At 47.0% G+C, this 16,199-nt stretch overlaps 1 protein-coding gene across 48 annotated transcripts in view; it reads right to left on the bottom strand.

Moving 5' to 3' along the window:
* Positions 1 to 16,199, bottom strand: part of DGLUCY (D-glutamate cyclase) — a 164,134-nt gene that overhangs the window by 98,868 nt on the left and 49,067 nt on the right. For 17 of the 48 annotated variants that reach the window (XR_012416069.1, XR_012416064.1, XR_012416063.1 and 14 more), the window contains exon 1: positions 9,467 to 9,687. The exons of 10 other annotated variants lie outside the window; for them this stretch is intronic. Coding sequence is in view for 2 of the 38 variants with exons in the window: in XM_065549231.2 (XP_065405303.1) it covers positions 7,302 to 7,368 (67 nt within the window). In the remaining 36 variants the exon portion in view is untranslated. Of the gene's footprint in view, positions 1 to 7,301; positions 7,440 to 8,750; positions 9,105 to 9,216; positions 9,688 to 16,199 lie in introns of those variants that run through there. 21 more of the 48 variants (XR_012416065.1, XM_065549233.2, XM_073998076.1 and 18 more) reach the window with 3 other exon arrangements.

Below are 16,199 nucleotides of genomic sequence, written 5' to 3'. Positions count from 1 at the left end.
AGCCTTAAGAAAAGAAAGAACTAACCAAGTGTGGTGACTCACACCTGTAATCCCAGCATTTTGGGAGGCCGAGGCAGGCGGATTACAAGGTCAGGAGTTCGAGACCAGCCTGGCCAATATAGTGAAACTTTGTCTCTACTAGAAACACAAAAATTGGCCGGGCACGGTGGCTCAAGCCTGTAATCCCAGCACTTTGGGAGGCCGAGATGGGCAGATCACGAGGTCAGGAGATCGAGACCATCCTGGCTAACACGGTGAAACCCCGTCTCTACTAAAAAAATACAAAAAACTAGTTGGACATGGTGGCAGGTGTCTGTAGTCCCAGCTACTCGGGAGGCTGAGGCAGGAGAATGGCGTGAACCCGGGAGGCGGAGCTTGCAGTGAGCTGAGATCTGGCCACTGTACTCCAGCCTGGGCGACACAGCGAGACTCCGTCTAAAAAAAAAAAAAAATACAAAAATTAGCTGGACGTGGTAGCAGGCACCTATAGTCCCTACTACTCCTACTCAGAAGGCTGAGGCAGGAGAATCGCTTGAACCCGGGAGGCAGAGGTTGCCATAAGCCAAGATCGAGCCACTGCACTCCAGCCTGGGCAACAGCGTGAGACTCCATCTCAAACAAAAAAAGAAAAAAAAAAGAAAAAAAGAACTTTTTTTCTTTTATTATACTTAAAATACACATAACATTGACCATCTTAATCATTTTAAAGTGTACAATTCAGTAACATTAAATACACTCACAGTGTTATGCAATGTCATACTTTTTTTTTTTTTTTTTTGAGACGGAGTCTCTCTCTTTCGCCCAGGCTGGAGTGCAGTGGTGCAATCCCGGCTCACTATAAGCTCCGCCTCCTGGGTTCACGCCATTCTCCCGGCTCAGCCTCCTGAGTAGCTGGGACTACAGGTGTCCACCACCACGCCCGACTAATTTCTTGTATTTTTAGTAGAGATGGGGTTTCACCATTCACAGGATGGTCTCAATCTCCTGACCTTGTGATCCGCCCGCCTCGGCCTCCCAAAGTGCTGGGATTACAGGCATGAGCCACCGCACCCAGTCGCAATGTCATACTTTTTAATTTAAAAGAAAAAAATCTTTCTTTTTCTCTTTTAAAGGTTCATGGCTCATGCCTGTAATCCCAACACTTTGGGAGGCCAAGGCGGGAGGACTGCCTGAGCCCAGAAGTTTGAGACCAGCCTGTGCAACACAGTGGAACCCCATCTCTACAAAAAATAAAAAATTAGCTGGGAAGGGTGGCACGTGTCTGTGTTCCCAGCTACTCAGGAGGCTGAGGTGGGAGCCCAGGAGGTCAAGGCTGCAGTGAGCTGTGGTTGTTGAACCACTGCACTCCAGTCTGGAGCACAGGGTGAGACCCTGTCTCAAAAAAAAAAAAAAGAAGAAAAAAAAAAAGACTCCTTAATAAAATTACTCTAAATAGGTTAACAGTTTTTCTAAGAAATAAAAAAAAAAAACCAAAAGATATAATACAGAGCCTGATTTCAAGGCAATCTAGACAACAAGGTGTGAATACTGTTCTCCACTAAATACAACTGTTATCCCTTCTTAGCTCTTCGGTGATCATCTCCCAGTGCTCAAAACGCATTCATCAAGCAAATGTGTTGAGCACTCTGTTAGATGATGGGAATACACAGATGAGCAGACATGGCCCGTGCCTGTGAGGCGCTTAAAGACCAGAGAAGAGACAGATGCTTATTTCTAATTCCCCACGCTATACTGCAAACCTCTTAAGGGTAGGGGTTTTTGTCATTTTTTTCCCCCTGCTCTATCCCCGGTATACTGAACAGTGCCTGGCACACTACAGGCATTTAAAAAATACTCGACGAATAAATAAATAATGAAAATCTGGCTGGGGAAGTAGGAGAAAGCTTCACCGAAGACATTAGTTGAGTTTGTTCTTGAAATTACTATTATTATTATTATCTTTGAGATGGCGTCTAACACTGTCACCCAGGCTGGAGTGCAGTAGTGCGATCACCACCACGTCTGGCTAATTTTTGTATTTTTGGTAGAGATAGGGTTTCGCCATGTTGGCCAGGCTGGTCTCGAACTCCTGATCTCAGGTGATCCACCCACCTTGGCCTCCCAACATGCTGGGATTACAGGTGTGAGCCACTGCACCCAGCCAAAAATATTATTTCTTGAAGAAAGAGTTACAGACATCCCCACAGGAGAAGAGGGTCTTCTCGGAAGCTTGGGTACAGAGCAGGTGGCACGATTGGATGGTGGAGTAGGACATGGAAAGAGCCATACAGTTCATTCTTCTGCCATTCAGAGAGCACCTTCTGTGTATCCAGCAATGTGCTTAAGCACTGGAGCTGCTAATGAGGAAGAGGCAGGGAAAAGTGTGTTGACAGCCTCAGGCAGCTATGGTCTGGGAGGCATTGCATGAGCTTTGACAAACAACTGGAAACCAGCACTAGGAGAAGGTTGAAGAAGTCTCTGTAGGTGAAAGTGTGAGTGGTTGGCACACCTGGGGAAAGAGGCAGAGGGGCTGGGAAGATAGACAAAGAGATGCTTGGGAAGGAGCATGTGAATAAACTGAAGCAGTATGAGCTTCATCTAAGAGCCCCAGGAGCACTAAGGGTGGGAGGATCCCCTGAGCAGGCAGCACTCGGTGGAAGATGAATGTGAAGAACATCCCTCAGGGACCCTTTGTCGCAGCTGTTTGAGAAGCAATCAAGGCATTCCCCAAAGTGAGAGAATGAGAGGAAGGGCTGATTTGAGGAACTCGCCAGAACCTGACACCGGATTGAATGTATGCAAAACGTGCAACGAAAGAAAGGAATCACAAATAATTATCAGGGCCGGGCGGGGTGGCTCATGCCTGTAATCCCAGCACTTTGGGAGGCCGAGGCAGGTGGATCACCTAAGGACAGAGTTCAAGACCAGCCTGGCCAACATGGTGAAATGCTGTCTCTACTAAAAATATGAAAATTAGCCAGGCATGGTGGTGGGTGCCTGTAATCCCTGCTACTCAGGAGGCTGAGGCAGGAGAATGGCTTGGACCCAGGAGGCGGAGGTTGCAGGCTGCAGTGAGCTGAGATGGCGCCATTGCACTCCAGCCTAGGTGACAAGAGTGAAACTTCATCTCAACAAATAATAATAATTATTATTATCAGATTTCTTTTTCCAGGGATGGACAACCAGCTAACTGTGACATTCATGAAAATAAATACAAGAAGAGACTGATGAGGAATTTGGTTTTAGAATGCTAAGTAGGAGGAGCCTGTGAGACAGCCCCAGGCAGAGGTCCATGACAGGGTGGACATTCAGCACCAGAAGTCAGGAGGGACACCTGCCTGGAGGAGGGAGAGCTGCAAGTCATCAGCTTCCGCGTGGCTGAGGACACTAAGTGTATTAGTCAGGGTTCTCTAGATGGGACAGGAGTAATACATGAAGGGGAGTTTATTAAGGAGTATTGACTCACACCATCACAAGATGAAGTCTCACAATAGGCCATCTGCAAGCCGAGGAGCAGGGAAGCCAGTCCAAGTCCCAAAACCTCAAAAGTAGGGAAGCCAACAGTGCAGCCTTCAGTCTCAGGCCGAGAGCCCCTGGCAAACCACTGGTGTAAGTCCAAGAGTCCAAAGCTGAAGAACTTGGAGTCGGATGTTTGAGGGCAGGAAGCATCCAGCACAGGAGAAAGATGAAGACCAAAAGACTCAGCCAGTCTAGTCCTTCCATGTTCCTCTGCCTGCTTTTATCCTAGATGAGCCGGCAGCTGATTAGATGGTACCCACCCAGATTGAGGGCAGGTCTGCCTCTCCCAGTTCACTGACTCAAACGTTAATCTCCTTTTGGTAACACCCTCACAGGAGAGGGAGAGGGCAGAAGGCAAGAAGGGCCGTGGGTGGAACACGAAGACCCAGGGGATATTTAGGGAGCGAGTGGAACAGGAGGTCTCTTGAAATAAATGGAAAAAAATGTCCAGCAAAGTAGGATGGGAACCTAGAAAGAGTAGCACTGCAGTGAGAAAGAGTCTTCAGGTATGGGAGCACAGTGGTACCAAAGGTCAGATCAAGGTAGAAAAGCCTGGGAAGTTTGATCAGAGGAACAGAGTGGGTCAGGGAACATGAGTGAAAGGATATGTACAACTCTGAGTTACATCATTCAGAAGGGAGCTGTTTGCCCTCTGATTCCTTCCCTCTTCCCACTACAGGCAGGAACAGAAGGTGAAGGTGATGTTGAGTCAGTTTTGACTATGCAGAAAAGGAGCAACAAGATGGAGGAACCTGGGTTCCTGAATGACCCTGTGGAACAGAGTTGGTTGCCTGTCCTGGACTGACCATCTACCTCTTAGCTATTATGTGAAAGAGGAAAAATTTTCTCTCCTTTTTGAGCAAATGTATTTTGGGATTGTTTTTACAATTTAGCCTGTACCCTAAGTAATACAGAGTGTCTCCCAAAGGTACAAATAATAATAATTTTAGTAGTAGTAGTATAATTGAAAAAAATTTTTTTTTAACTTTTTAGGGAGACTTTTTAGGGTCTCACTATGTTGCCCAGGCTGGTTTCGAACTCCTGAGCTCAAGCAATCCTCCTGCTTTGGCCTCACAAAGTGCTGGGATTACAGGCATGAGCTACTGTGCCTGTCCCCACTGATAGGAATATTTCTTGAAAGTATAAACCAAAAGTAAAATTCTAAGCCCTTCAACCAATTGAATGAACCCCCTTTCAGCCAAGGGCATTCCAAAGAAACCTGAAAAACTAGTCCAGGCCAGGATGGGAGGGGAATGGCTGAACATGCCTCATTATACCCCCTCCACTGGGGAGTTTAGATACAACTGACCAGCATTAACATTAAAACAGAGATCTTAAGTCTGACAAAAGAGACTCTTTGTAGCCATAAGATACCAAATTCCAACCTGACTCTATCAAATGATAAAGGAGGAAATCAAAATATCTTACCCCCAAATATGTTTCTTCACCATATTTTGAAACTGCTTTCTGCATCTGTAAAGAATCTGTTAACATAACTAGCTCTTTCCCCTTCTAAGTCCTCCCACCCTGAAGAGAGTAATGGAGTCTGGCACCTTTTAAGGTCTGATAAGAGAGGTTTACCTGTAATCCCAATACTTCAGGAGGCTGAAGCGAGTGGATCACTTGAGGTCAGGAGTTTGAGACCAGTGTGGCCAACATAGTGAACCCCCGTCTCTACTAAAAATCTAAAAATACAAAAAATTAGCCAGGCGTGGATGGGGGGGCGGGTGGCGTCTGTAATCCCAGCTACTTGGGAGACTGAAGGAGGTGAATCGCTTGAATCCCAGGAGGCGGAGGGTGCAGTGAGCCAAGATCATCCCACCGTACTCCAGCCCGGGTGACAGAGTGAGACTCCATCTCAAAAAAAAAAAAAAAAAAAAAAAGGGAGATTTACCATCCATTCTCTCTGAAGCCTGCAAGCTTCATCTATATAACAAGAACCTTGGCCCTTGGCTTCCACAACCCCTTTCATCTTAAATCCAAGTGTTTCTTCCTGCTAACTTCAACTTTAAGCAAAGCTTAACTCTTTTAACTAATTGCTCATCAGGAAATCTTTGAATCTACCTATGACCTGAACACCTCAATTCTGGATTGAATCAACCAAACCAATGTGTACCTCACATGTATTGATGGATGTCTGTGTCTTCCTAAACTGCATAAAACCAAGCTGTATCCCAACCATCGTAGGCACATGTTCTCAGGACCTCCTGGGTCCTCATGTTTGGCTCAGAATAAGTCTCTTCAAATATTTTACAGAGTTTGGCCCTTTTTTTTTTTTTTTTTGTCAACAAAAGCTCACTCTCTGCCAGGCACTGTTCTAAACACTTTTCATGTACTATGTCATTTAATCCATACAACACTCCCTAGATGAGGGCTGTTATCCCTATTTTACAGAAAAGGAAGCACAGGAAGATTCAGTACTTTTTTTTTTTTTTTTTTTTTTTTTGAGATGGAGTCTCGCTCTGTCGCCCAGGCTGGAGTGCAGTGGCCGGATCTCAGCTCACTGCAAGCTCCGCCTCCCGGGTTTACGCCATTCTCCTGCCTCAGCCTCCCCAGTAGCTGGGACTATAGGCGCCCGCCACCTCGCCCGGCTAGTTTTTTGTATTTTTTTTTTTAGTAGAGACGGGGTTTCACCGGGTTAGCCAGGATGGTCTCGATCTCCTGACCTTGTGATCCGCCCGTCTCGGCCTCCCAAAGTGCTGGGATTACAGGCTTGAGCCACCGCGCCTGGCCAGATTCAGTACTTTGCCTAAAGACTCACAGGTATTGAGTGGCCAAACCAGCAGTCAAGTCCAAGTGTCAGAGGCTTTCGAACCAGAGCCACTCCACCTTGAATAGGGGATGGGTAAAATAAGGCTGAGACTTACTGGGCTGCATTCCCAGGAACTTAGGCATTCCTAGTCACAGGATGAGATAGGAGGTAGGCACAAGATACAGGTCACAAAGACCCTGCTGATAAAACACTATGCAGTAAAGAAACCAGCCAAAACCAAGATAGCAATGAAAGTGACCTCTGGTCGTCCTCACTGCTTATTATACACTAACCATAATGCATTAGCAGGCAAAAGACACTCCCACCAACACCAGGACAGTTTACAAATGCCATGGCAACGTCTGGAAATTACCCTATATTGTATAAAGAGGGGAGAAACCCTCAGTTCCAGGAATTGCCCACCCCTTTCCTGGAACACTCATGAGTAATCCATCCCTTGTTTAGCATATAATCAATAAATAACTATAAGTATACTCAGTCAAGCAACCCATGCCACTGTTCTACCTAAGGAGGAGCCATTCTTTTTTTTTTTTTTTTGAGATGGAGTCTCACTCTGTCGCCAGGCTGGAGTGCAGTGGGGCGATTTCGGCTCACTGCAAGCTCTGCCTCCCAGGTTCAAGTGATTCTCCTGCCTCAGCCTCCCAAGTAGCTGGGATTACAGGTACACGCCACCACACCCAGCTACTTTTTGTATTTTTAGTAGAGACAGGGTTTTACTATGTTGGCCAGGATGGTCTTGATCTCCTAACCTTGTGATCTGCCTGCCTTGGCCTCCCAAAGTGCTGGGATTACAGACATGAGCCACTGCGCCCGGCCTATTCCTTTACTTTCTTAATAAACTTGCTTTCACTTCCACTTTACTATGAACTTGCCCCCAATTTCTTCTTGCACAAGGTCCAAGAACTCTCCTGGGGTCTGGTTTGGGGCCCCTTTCTGGTAACACAAGTACTCTGGATTGAGATCATATTTTCAGTCACTATGCTTTTCAAAGCATAACTTTTTATAGTTCCACACAGTCAAAAAGACACACCTTGGTCTTCCAGAGAGCTGTGCCTGAAGGTGAACCTCAACATTACTGAAGGACCAAGGGCAGTCATTTAGTTTCTCTACAATTCTGTTTCCTCCAAGACAGCATGAGGAGATCCAAACTACAGACTTCATGGAGCTTCTGGAAGGATAAAACAAATTCAAGTCTGTTTAAGAAATGCTGTAACATGTGGCATAAATGAAATATTGCCTTAAGGCAGGTTGGAAAATCCTTAAACCCAAAATAAGAAAATAAACTTTTTTTTTTTTTAATGCAAATACCCTCTAGCAACTTGGCAGATCGCCTGGAAAGGCTGAGAAATCTGTCAAGGAGAGGTTTGGTTTTGTGTATCTGTCATGCTCCACTGAAAAAGGGAGGTATTAATTGAAATTAATTGAAAGAGCTTATACCTGTGCACTTGGACGAGAATCATTATTATCAAACCAGGAGTAGCAGCAATCTGCATTGCCCACAGGAACCGCGCAGGCACAGAAGTTTTGGGGTGGGTCAAGGAATGCAAAGCTCAGAGTGCAGGAGAGGTGGGGACTTTGGCAAACCAGCAGCTCCAGCGCCAGCTGCCCTGCGGAAACGTGAGTCCGTTCTTTCACACGCGTACAATTTCCCAAATTTCCAAGAGTCCTCACACTTACAAATAAAACATGTCAGGGGCCACCAGTTGGCCTCCAGGGATCCAGCCCTCAGCTGGAAGTGACATCTGACTCTTTTAAGATGCTTCCTGGCCAGGTGTGGTGGCTCACGCCTGTAATCCCAGCACTTTGGGAGGCCAGGCTGGGTGGATGGCTTGAGATCAGCCTGGTTAACATGGCAAAACCCTGTCTCTACTAAAACTACAAAAATTAGCCAGACCTGGTGGCATGTGCCTGTAGTCCCTGCTACTTGGGAGGCTGAGGCAGGAGAATAGCTTGAACCCAGGAGACAGAGGTTGCAGTGAGCTGAGATCACACCACTGCACACCAGCCTGGGCGACATAAAGACTCCGTCTCAAAATGAAGGGGGGAAAAAAAAAGATGCTTCCTCATAATTATGTATAAGCCACAGTTTAGCCTTCTTTCAGTTAACTCCACCCTGCCCTGCCCTTCCCACCCATCGCCTCCTTCCCCTTCCTGCTTCCTCAACTTCACTCCACCCCTCCAGTGAAGCCAGCTTTCCTTCTTCCTACTCCCGGCCTCTCCTTTCCTTCTTTTTAGCTCATACTCGGTTACCTTTAAAGCACAAAGCAGCTCTCCTCCCCTGCGTGCCAATCAATGCCAACATTCTTCCTGCCAACGTAATCTCAACCTGCTGCCCTCCTCCAGCACTGGGATAATTTTTGCAATTTAGTGTGGTTCTTATGAAGGAAGGTGGGTTATAGCCAGCTCTCGATCTCCCATAGTAAAAGAAGACAGAGGGGAAGTACAGATAATCCTACAGAAGAGACCCCCACAAAGTCACCTGGCTCTGCCTTTAGCCTTGGGTGGGTACACAGGTCCAAAGCACACCACTGCAGTCCCCTGTGCCATGTTGGTGTTGATGCTCCCAGAGGAGGCTGAGATGAGCTAACCAGTGGCCTGGAGAAAGACTTGGAGAGGATTTACAGAATTCTGCCTCCAGCCAACGCGGGGGTGACCAGCCTGGCTGCTACCTCACAGCCATCATTCACTCCTCAAAACAGGGAGGGACTTTTGGGCCCTGCAGGTATCCACGAAGCTCTGGCCAGTGTGCCTGCAGCAGCCCGGAACCCCTTCCCCAACTGCCCCCTCGATTAGCTTTGTCACCTCATCCCCAGCAAGCCTGTGGCTAAAAGGCAGTTTCAGTTTTACTTTCTCTGCCTTCACGTGACCTGGGAGTTCTCAAGGGCAGTGACAAGGACTGAAAGGGCCTTGCAGGAGAGAGAACAGAGGAGAAACACTGCCAATACCTGATGTGTTCTGTCCATCCTCAGGTGCTATCTGACTTGAGCCAAGCCTTGATTTTTCAAGGAGAGGAACAGTTGGGCCTCAGTGGAGAATTTCAGGGAATTTTCTGCCTTGCTCACTGGTTTTGCCCTGCCATTGTCCTGCGGTGGGCTCCCAGAATACCCTTGGGCTTCTTACGTGGGGTGGGGCAAGGTGGATGTCGCCTGGGGCAGAAGGAGGGACTGTGCCGTGCTCTGTTCCCTTCTGACTTACTGTTTGTTTGGGGCGTCTGGACGAGGGCTACAAACAGTTCTTCTCTTTGTTTCCACGGCCTTGCAGAATGTGTGCTTCCCTCAAAAGGGCATAAAGGCCCCCTTTCTTCTGCTCGCCCGCGCCATGGGGGGTTGTTCTGCAGGACTCGGGTCTACAAGCTGGGGCCAGCCCTAAGCGCTGACTATGGCAGCTCCATCCGCTCCCACAGCCTGAGCTCACGTGGCCCATGCAGCAGCGTGCTCTCCTCGGCAGCCCGCCCGCCCCAGTTCTTAAAGCTGCAGAGCTGCTGGCAGCTGGCTGACTCCTGCAAGCCCAGTTCTCCCTGCAAGAGTTAACTTGCTCTCCCTGAGTCAACAGAGGCATAATTTTGAAAAATCCTGATGGCTGGGTCACAGCCCCAGAAATGCAGATGTAATTGATCTACGGGTGTATGGCCTGGGCACTAAGGATTTTTGAAATCCCTCAAGTGATTCCAATGTGCAGCCGATCTGGCGAATCGCCATCTGTGCTGTTCAAACTTTAGTGTGCACTGGGATCACTAGGGGATCCTGAAGTGCAGGCTTGATCCAGAAGATCTGGGGTCAGGCAGAGATTCTGCATTTCTAAAAAGCTCCCACAAGACACAGCTGCTGGTCCGTGGGCCACACTGTGAATAGCAAGGGTGATGCTTTGAGCTTGGATCTGCATGCTGCCACCCACGTTTAGAGGTCTTGGTAAGTTTCTAGGCCTGTTTCCTCCTCACTTATCTTGCTTGGCTGCTCTGAGGATTGACTGAGATAATAAGCATTATGCACTAGAACAGCATCAGCACTTAGAAAGTGCTCAAAAGATGTTGACTATGACCATCATTTTCTCCTGATCTGTTTTTCTCCTGCTTCAAAGCCATCAGGACTTACCTTTGGACCCAGTACAACTGACCCTTGGACAACGTGGAACGCTGAACCTTGTGCAGTCACAAATTCATGTATAACTTTTGCTGTTGTTATTTTGACACAGAGTCTTTGCTCTGTCACCCAGGCTGGAGTGCAGTGGCACGATCTCAGCTCACTGCAACCTCTGCCTCCCGGGTTCAAGCGATTCTTCTGCCTCAGCCTCCCGAGTAGCTGGGACTACAGGTGTACGCCACCACGCCCAGCTAATTTTTGTATTTTTTAGTAGAGACGGGGTTTCACCATACTGACCAGGCTGCTCTCGAACACCTGCCCTTGTGATCCACCTGCTTCAGCCTCCCAAAGTGCTGGGATTACAGGCATGAGCCACCGCACCAGGCCAATTTTTTTTTTTTGAGATGGAGTCTCACTCTGTCGCCCAGGCTGGAGTGCAGTGGCGCAATCTTGGCTCACTGCAACCTCTGCCTCCCAGGTTCACACCATTCTCCTGCCTCAGCTTCCTGTGTAACTGGGACTATAGGCGCCCGCCACCACGCCTGGCTAATTTTTTGTATTTTTAGTAGAGGTGGGTTTTCACCTTATTAGCCAGGATGGTCTCGATCTCCTAACCTCGTGATCCGCCCACCTTGGCCTCCCAAAGTGCTGGGATTACAGGTGTGAGCCACCGTGCCCGGCCTATTTTTTTTTAATTTGTTTATTTTGGTTTTGTTTTTTTGTTTTTGCTTCTTTTTCTCTTTTGTTATTATGCATCTTGTTCTTTTTTATTTTTTTTAAGTAAGTGTTCAATAATGTTGGAATGAGTGAGTGAGTGAATGAATAAATGAACGGGTTAAAGTGAAAAGTGAAAGGTGTCTTTTATTATAGAATCAAAAACCCCATGTCATGCGGCCTCACCCACCCAGGATGCCATCTCTGACCTGCTGGACCCTCAGGCATCGCTCTGCGAAGGTCCCTAATGACCACAGCTACCCATCGTGTGTGTTCTCCAGCCCCAGCTTTCCTGCAGAGCCCTGCGTCTAAGTTGCTCTGTTTGGTGTCATGTTTCCAGAGAATGAAATAGAATTAATCAAAAGGTAGTTGTTAAATTGATGCCAGGCTCACAAAGGAGAGAGATCCCATCTGTTATGTTAAACTTTTTCTTTCTTTTTTTTTTTTTGAGACAGAGTTTCGCTGTTGTTGCCCAGGCTGGAGTGCAATGGTGCAATGTCGGCTCACTGCAACCTTCGCTTCCCGGGTTCAAGTGATTCTCCTGCCTCAGCCTCCCGAGTAGCTGGGATTACAGGCGTATGCCACCACACCCAGCTAATTTTGCATTTTCTTTTTTTTTCTTTTTTTTTTTTTTTTAAGTAGAGGTTTCTCCATGTTGGTCAGGCTGGTCTCGAACTCCCAACCTCAGGTGATTCTCCTGCCTCAGCCTCCCGAGTAGCTGGGATTACAGGCAAACGCCACCACATCCGGCTAATTTTGCCTTTTTTTTTTTTTAAGTAGAGGTTTCTCCATGTTGGTCAGGCTGGTCTCGAACTCCCGACCTCAGGTGATCCGCCTGCCTCAGCCTCCCAAAGTGCTGGGATTACAGACGTGAGCCACTGCGCCAGGCCATGTTAAGCTTTATTAGACAAGAGTCAAAAGGTGGAAAAAATTTGTGTCCAACAGATGAGTAGGTAAACAACATGTGATACATACATACAGTGGAATACAATTCAGCCATGAAAAGGAATGAAATTCCTATACATGCTACAACATGGATGAAACTTGAAGGCTGTATGGTCTGAATGTTTGTATTCCTCCAAACTTCATACATCGACATTTATATGTTGAGCCCTAATGATGGCATTGAGGCCCCAAAGAACTGCCTTGTTTCTTCCACCTTGTGAGGACACAGCCAGAAGGCATCATCTATGAATCAGAAAGTAGGCCCTCGCTAAGATCTGAGAGTGATAGCCTAGTAAGTTTTAAAAAATATAAATAAAGGCCGGGCGCAGTGACTCATGCCTGTAATCCCAGCACTTTGGGAGGCCAAGGAGGGCGGATCACAAGGTCAAGAGATTGAGACCATCCTGCCCAACGTGGTGAAACCCCATCTCTACTAAAAATACAAAAATTAGCTGGGTGTGGTAGTGTGCGCTTGTAATCTCAGATACTTGGGAGGATGAGGCAGGAAAATCACTTGAACCCGGAAGGCAGAGGTTGCAGTGAGCCGAGATGGTACCACTGCACTCCAGCCTGGCCACAGAGTGAGACTCCGTCTGAAAAAAAAAAAAAATATATATATATATATATATATACACACACACACACACACACACACACACACACATATATAAAGAAAAATAAAAAGAAAATGGGCCCTCGCCAAACATGTTACCTACTGGCACCTTGATCCTGAACTTCCCAATCTCCAGAACAGTGAGAAATAAATGTCTGTTGTTTATAAGCCACTCTATTAATGGTATTTTATTCTAGCAGCCTTAACAGACTAAGACAAAAACATCAAGGCAAGTGAAATCAGCCAGACACACACACACATACAAATTGTATGATCTCACTTATATGAAGTACCTGGAGTTAGGCAAATTCATAGAGACAAAAGTAGAATGGCAGTTACCAAGGGTTGGCAGAAGGAGAACGAGGAGTTACTACTGTTTAATGGCTACAGAGTTTCTGTTTGAAATGAAAAAGTCCTGGAGATGGATAGTAATGATGGTGGCATACCATTGTGAATGTACTTAATGCCACCAAATTTTACACTTAAAAATGATTGAATTTTACATTATGCATATTTTACTACAATGAAAAAACTTGATTAGGAACCCAAACTATTGGCCAGGCACAGTGGCTCATAATCTCAAAACTTTAGGAGGTTGAGGCAGGCGGATGGCTTGAGGTCAGATCAGCGGTTCGAGACCAGCCTGGTCAACATGGAGAACCCTCGTCTCTACTAAAAACACAAAAATTATGCGGGCATGGTGGCGGGTGCCTGTAGTCCCAGCTACTAGGGAGGCTGAGGCAGGAGAATCGCTTGAACCCTGGAGGTGGAGGCTGCAGTGAGCTGAGATTGCACCACTGCACTCAAGCCTGGGTGACAGAGCGAAAATTGTATCCATAAAAAAAAAAAAAAAAAAAAAAGACAGAAAGAAAGAAAATGAAACCAAGCAGAGCTTGGAGGATTCCTTGAAACCAAGCAGGGCTTGCAACATGCCCTAGCCTTTCCTTTTCCATTTTTTCTTAAGGCTTAAAGATGAGATGCAGAGCCTCAGAAGGTTAAACTGTGTGTATGGCCAGAGGTGCAAGGAATGCCAAATATTAATATTTACAGTTGGTTTCTTCAGTGGGTGAGATCCAGGCAAAATTGCTCAGGAAGAGAAATATTACAATATTCAGCTGGTGTTCACAGTGTGCTTGGGAAGAGAAGCAATTGCTTGTGTCAAAAGAATGTAGAAAGTATAATCAAGCTATTGTTTGCAATTGCTTAGCTAAAATGAGGCCCCCTCCAGGGGGAAAAAAAAAAGAAATTAAACCTAGGTAACAATTGTATGCCAAGTAATCGTAGTTATTTAAAAGTTCAAAAAGAGAAGGCAATTGAAGGGATTCAGTGAGCTGATAGAAACAGGAACTCAAGATGTTTTTCCCAAAGAGGTTCCTCAACTTGAATTAGATATGAAGCCTCCAGACGTGGTTGGCTCTGAAAATGGGGAATATTGTGGACTGAATGTTTATATCCCCTCCAAATTCCTGTGTTGAAGCTCTAACCCACAATGTGATGGGTTCTGGAGATGGGCTTTGGGAGGGAGTCAGGGTTACATGAGCTCATGAGCGTGAGGCCCTGGTCTTCTGGGATCAGTACCTTTAGAGACCCCAGAGATCTTCCTTTCTCTCTTTCTCTGCCCTGTGAGCACACAGTGATAAGGTGGCCATCTGGGAGCCAGGAAGAGGAGCCTCATCAGAACCCAACTACCTACTTTCTGATCCACTTCTGCCTCAGGGAATTACCGGTATGTTCCCTGCAGCCTGCAGCCACTAACTACCGCTGATGAAAACGTTGATCTAGGACCAAAAAGCCTGGGGCAGGGAGGGTTTCCTGTGACCTGCTCATAAATCATACTGTCTTCATGGTGCCTGGTGGCACCCAGCCAGCCACTCCCCTCAACAGTGCCAGGCCCTCACTAGCTGGAATTTCTTGAAAGGTGAAGCAACTGGTCCCCTGTCCTAGGAACACAGTGGCTCTTGAGTCCATGCTGCTATTGGAGCAGAGGAAAGTCATGGTCCCTGTTGGAACGGAGCCCACACAACGGGGAGACTCCATACGCACAACTAGGCTTCAGTGCAAGGGTTCCAGGGTTTGCTGAGTTTTCAAAAGTACATTTCTCAGCCACAAATAATACCATTGTCACGGTAGCACTTCCTGTTTTGCACAAGTCAGTCATAATAAAAACAGAAAGAGGCACGAGGCCCGCATTCATTATGTCTGTTCAGTCGTTTGGGAAATGATGAATTTTAGGGGTGGTTTAGAGGCAGGCAAAGACCCACGAAAGGCAAGGAGCAGCCAGTTTTCCTTCCCACACCTCCTGTTCCTATACCGTGGGCCTGGAGCATCACAATCCATTTCCTGACAGGTCCTTGCTCTCTGGTCCCTTTCCTCATCCTCCACACTGCTTCTAGACCAATCGTCCCCGAAGGATATTTTGGTTACATCATTTATTTGCTCAAGATCCTTCAAGGGGCTGGGAACGGTGGCTCATGCCTGTAAATCCCAGCACTTTGGGAGGCCAAGGTGGATAGATCCCCTGAGGTCAGGAGTTCGAGACCAGCCTGGCCATCATGATGAAACCTCGTCTCTACTAAAAATACAAAAATTAGCCGGGCATGATGGCACACGCCTGTAGTCCCAACTACTAGGGAGGCTGAGGCAGGAGGATCCCTTGAACCTGAGAGGTGAAGTTGCAGTGAGCCAATATCATGCCACTGCATTTCAGCCTGGGCAACAGAGCAAAACTCCATCTCACAAAAAAAAAAAAAAAAAAAAAAAAAAAAAAAAAATTCTTCAAGGGCCTTTCCAGTGACCACAGAGTCAAGTCTAAAGACTTAGACAGCCCTCCTCTAGGGACTGTGAACTTATCGACACAGACTCTGCTCCCAGGGCTAAAACTAGGATGAAACTGGTGCAAAGTTTAAGGGAGCACCAAACAACTCAGTAACCAATAAGAATGCTAATTTTTTAAAAATCAAAGTTAACGAAAAAATTCCACGATGAACACAATACCAAACTTTTAAACAAGGACAGGGTCTGACCCTACACTTGTACGCTCGGCTCCCGCCTGGCCCTATTGCTTCCTCACTGAGCTAATCAGCCAATCAATCAACTCCTTGTTTCCAGAACCATGCAGACACTTCCACCTGCACACATTTGCTCCTACTGCCTTCTCCCCCAGCACCCCCCAGAAGACCAGCCCCACTCCTCTGCTCACCAAAGCCTTTTTCTCTCCCAGCTCTCATCTGCGTCACAAACCCTTCCCTTTGCTTTCGCTTCTCTGAGCTCCTCTCATTCTTATTGCCTTTCAAGGGCTTCAGGCTTCCTTGGCAGCAGCACCTGGCAAGCACAAGCCTCACTCCCTGATCTCCTTCACATCTTTGCTCCACGGCCACATCCTCAGTGAGGCCTGGCCTGGCGCCCTCCATAAAGTAGCTCCCTGTCTCGTGTCTCCCACCCCCACCAGCTCCTCATCCCTCTGGACCTGCTTTAGTTTTCACAGCACTTATCGCCATCTGATACACCATTCCATTGTTTTCTCTCTAGCTAGTCTCCGTCTCCCTGCGCTGGAATCTAAGCTTCACAAGAGCAGGTC

Source organism: Macaca fascicularis, chromosome 7, assembly GCF_037993035.2.
Source record: "Macaca fascicularis isolate 582-1 chromosome 7, T2T-MFA8v1.1".
Classification (NCBI taxonomy): domain Eukaryota; kingdom Metazoa; phylum Chordata; class Mammalia; order Primates; family Cercopithecidae; genus Macaca; species Macaca fascicularis.
This window is presented reverse-complemented; position numbering and strand designations above follow the sequence as displayed.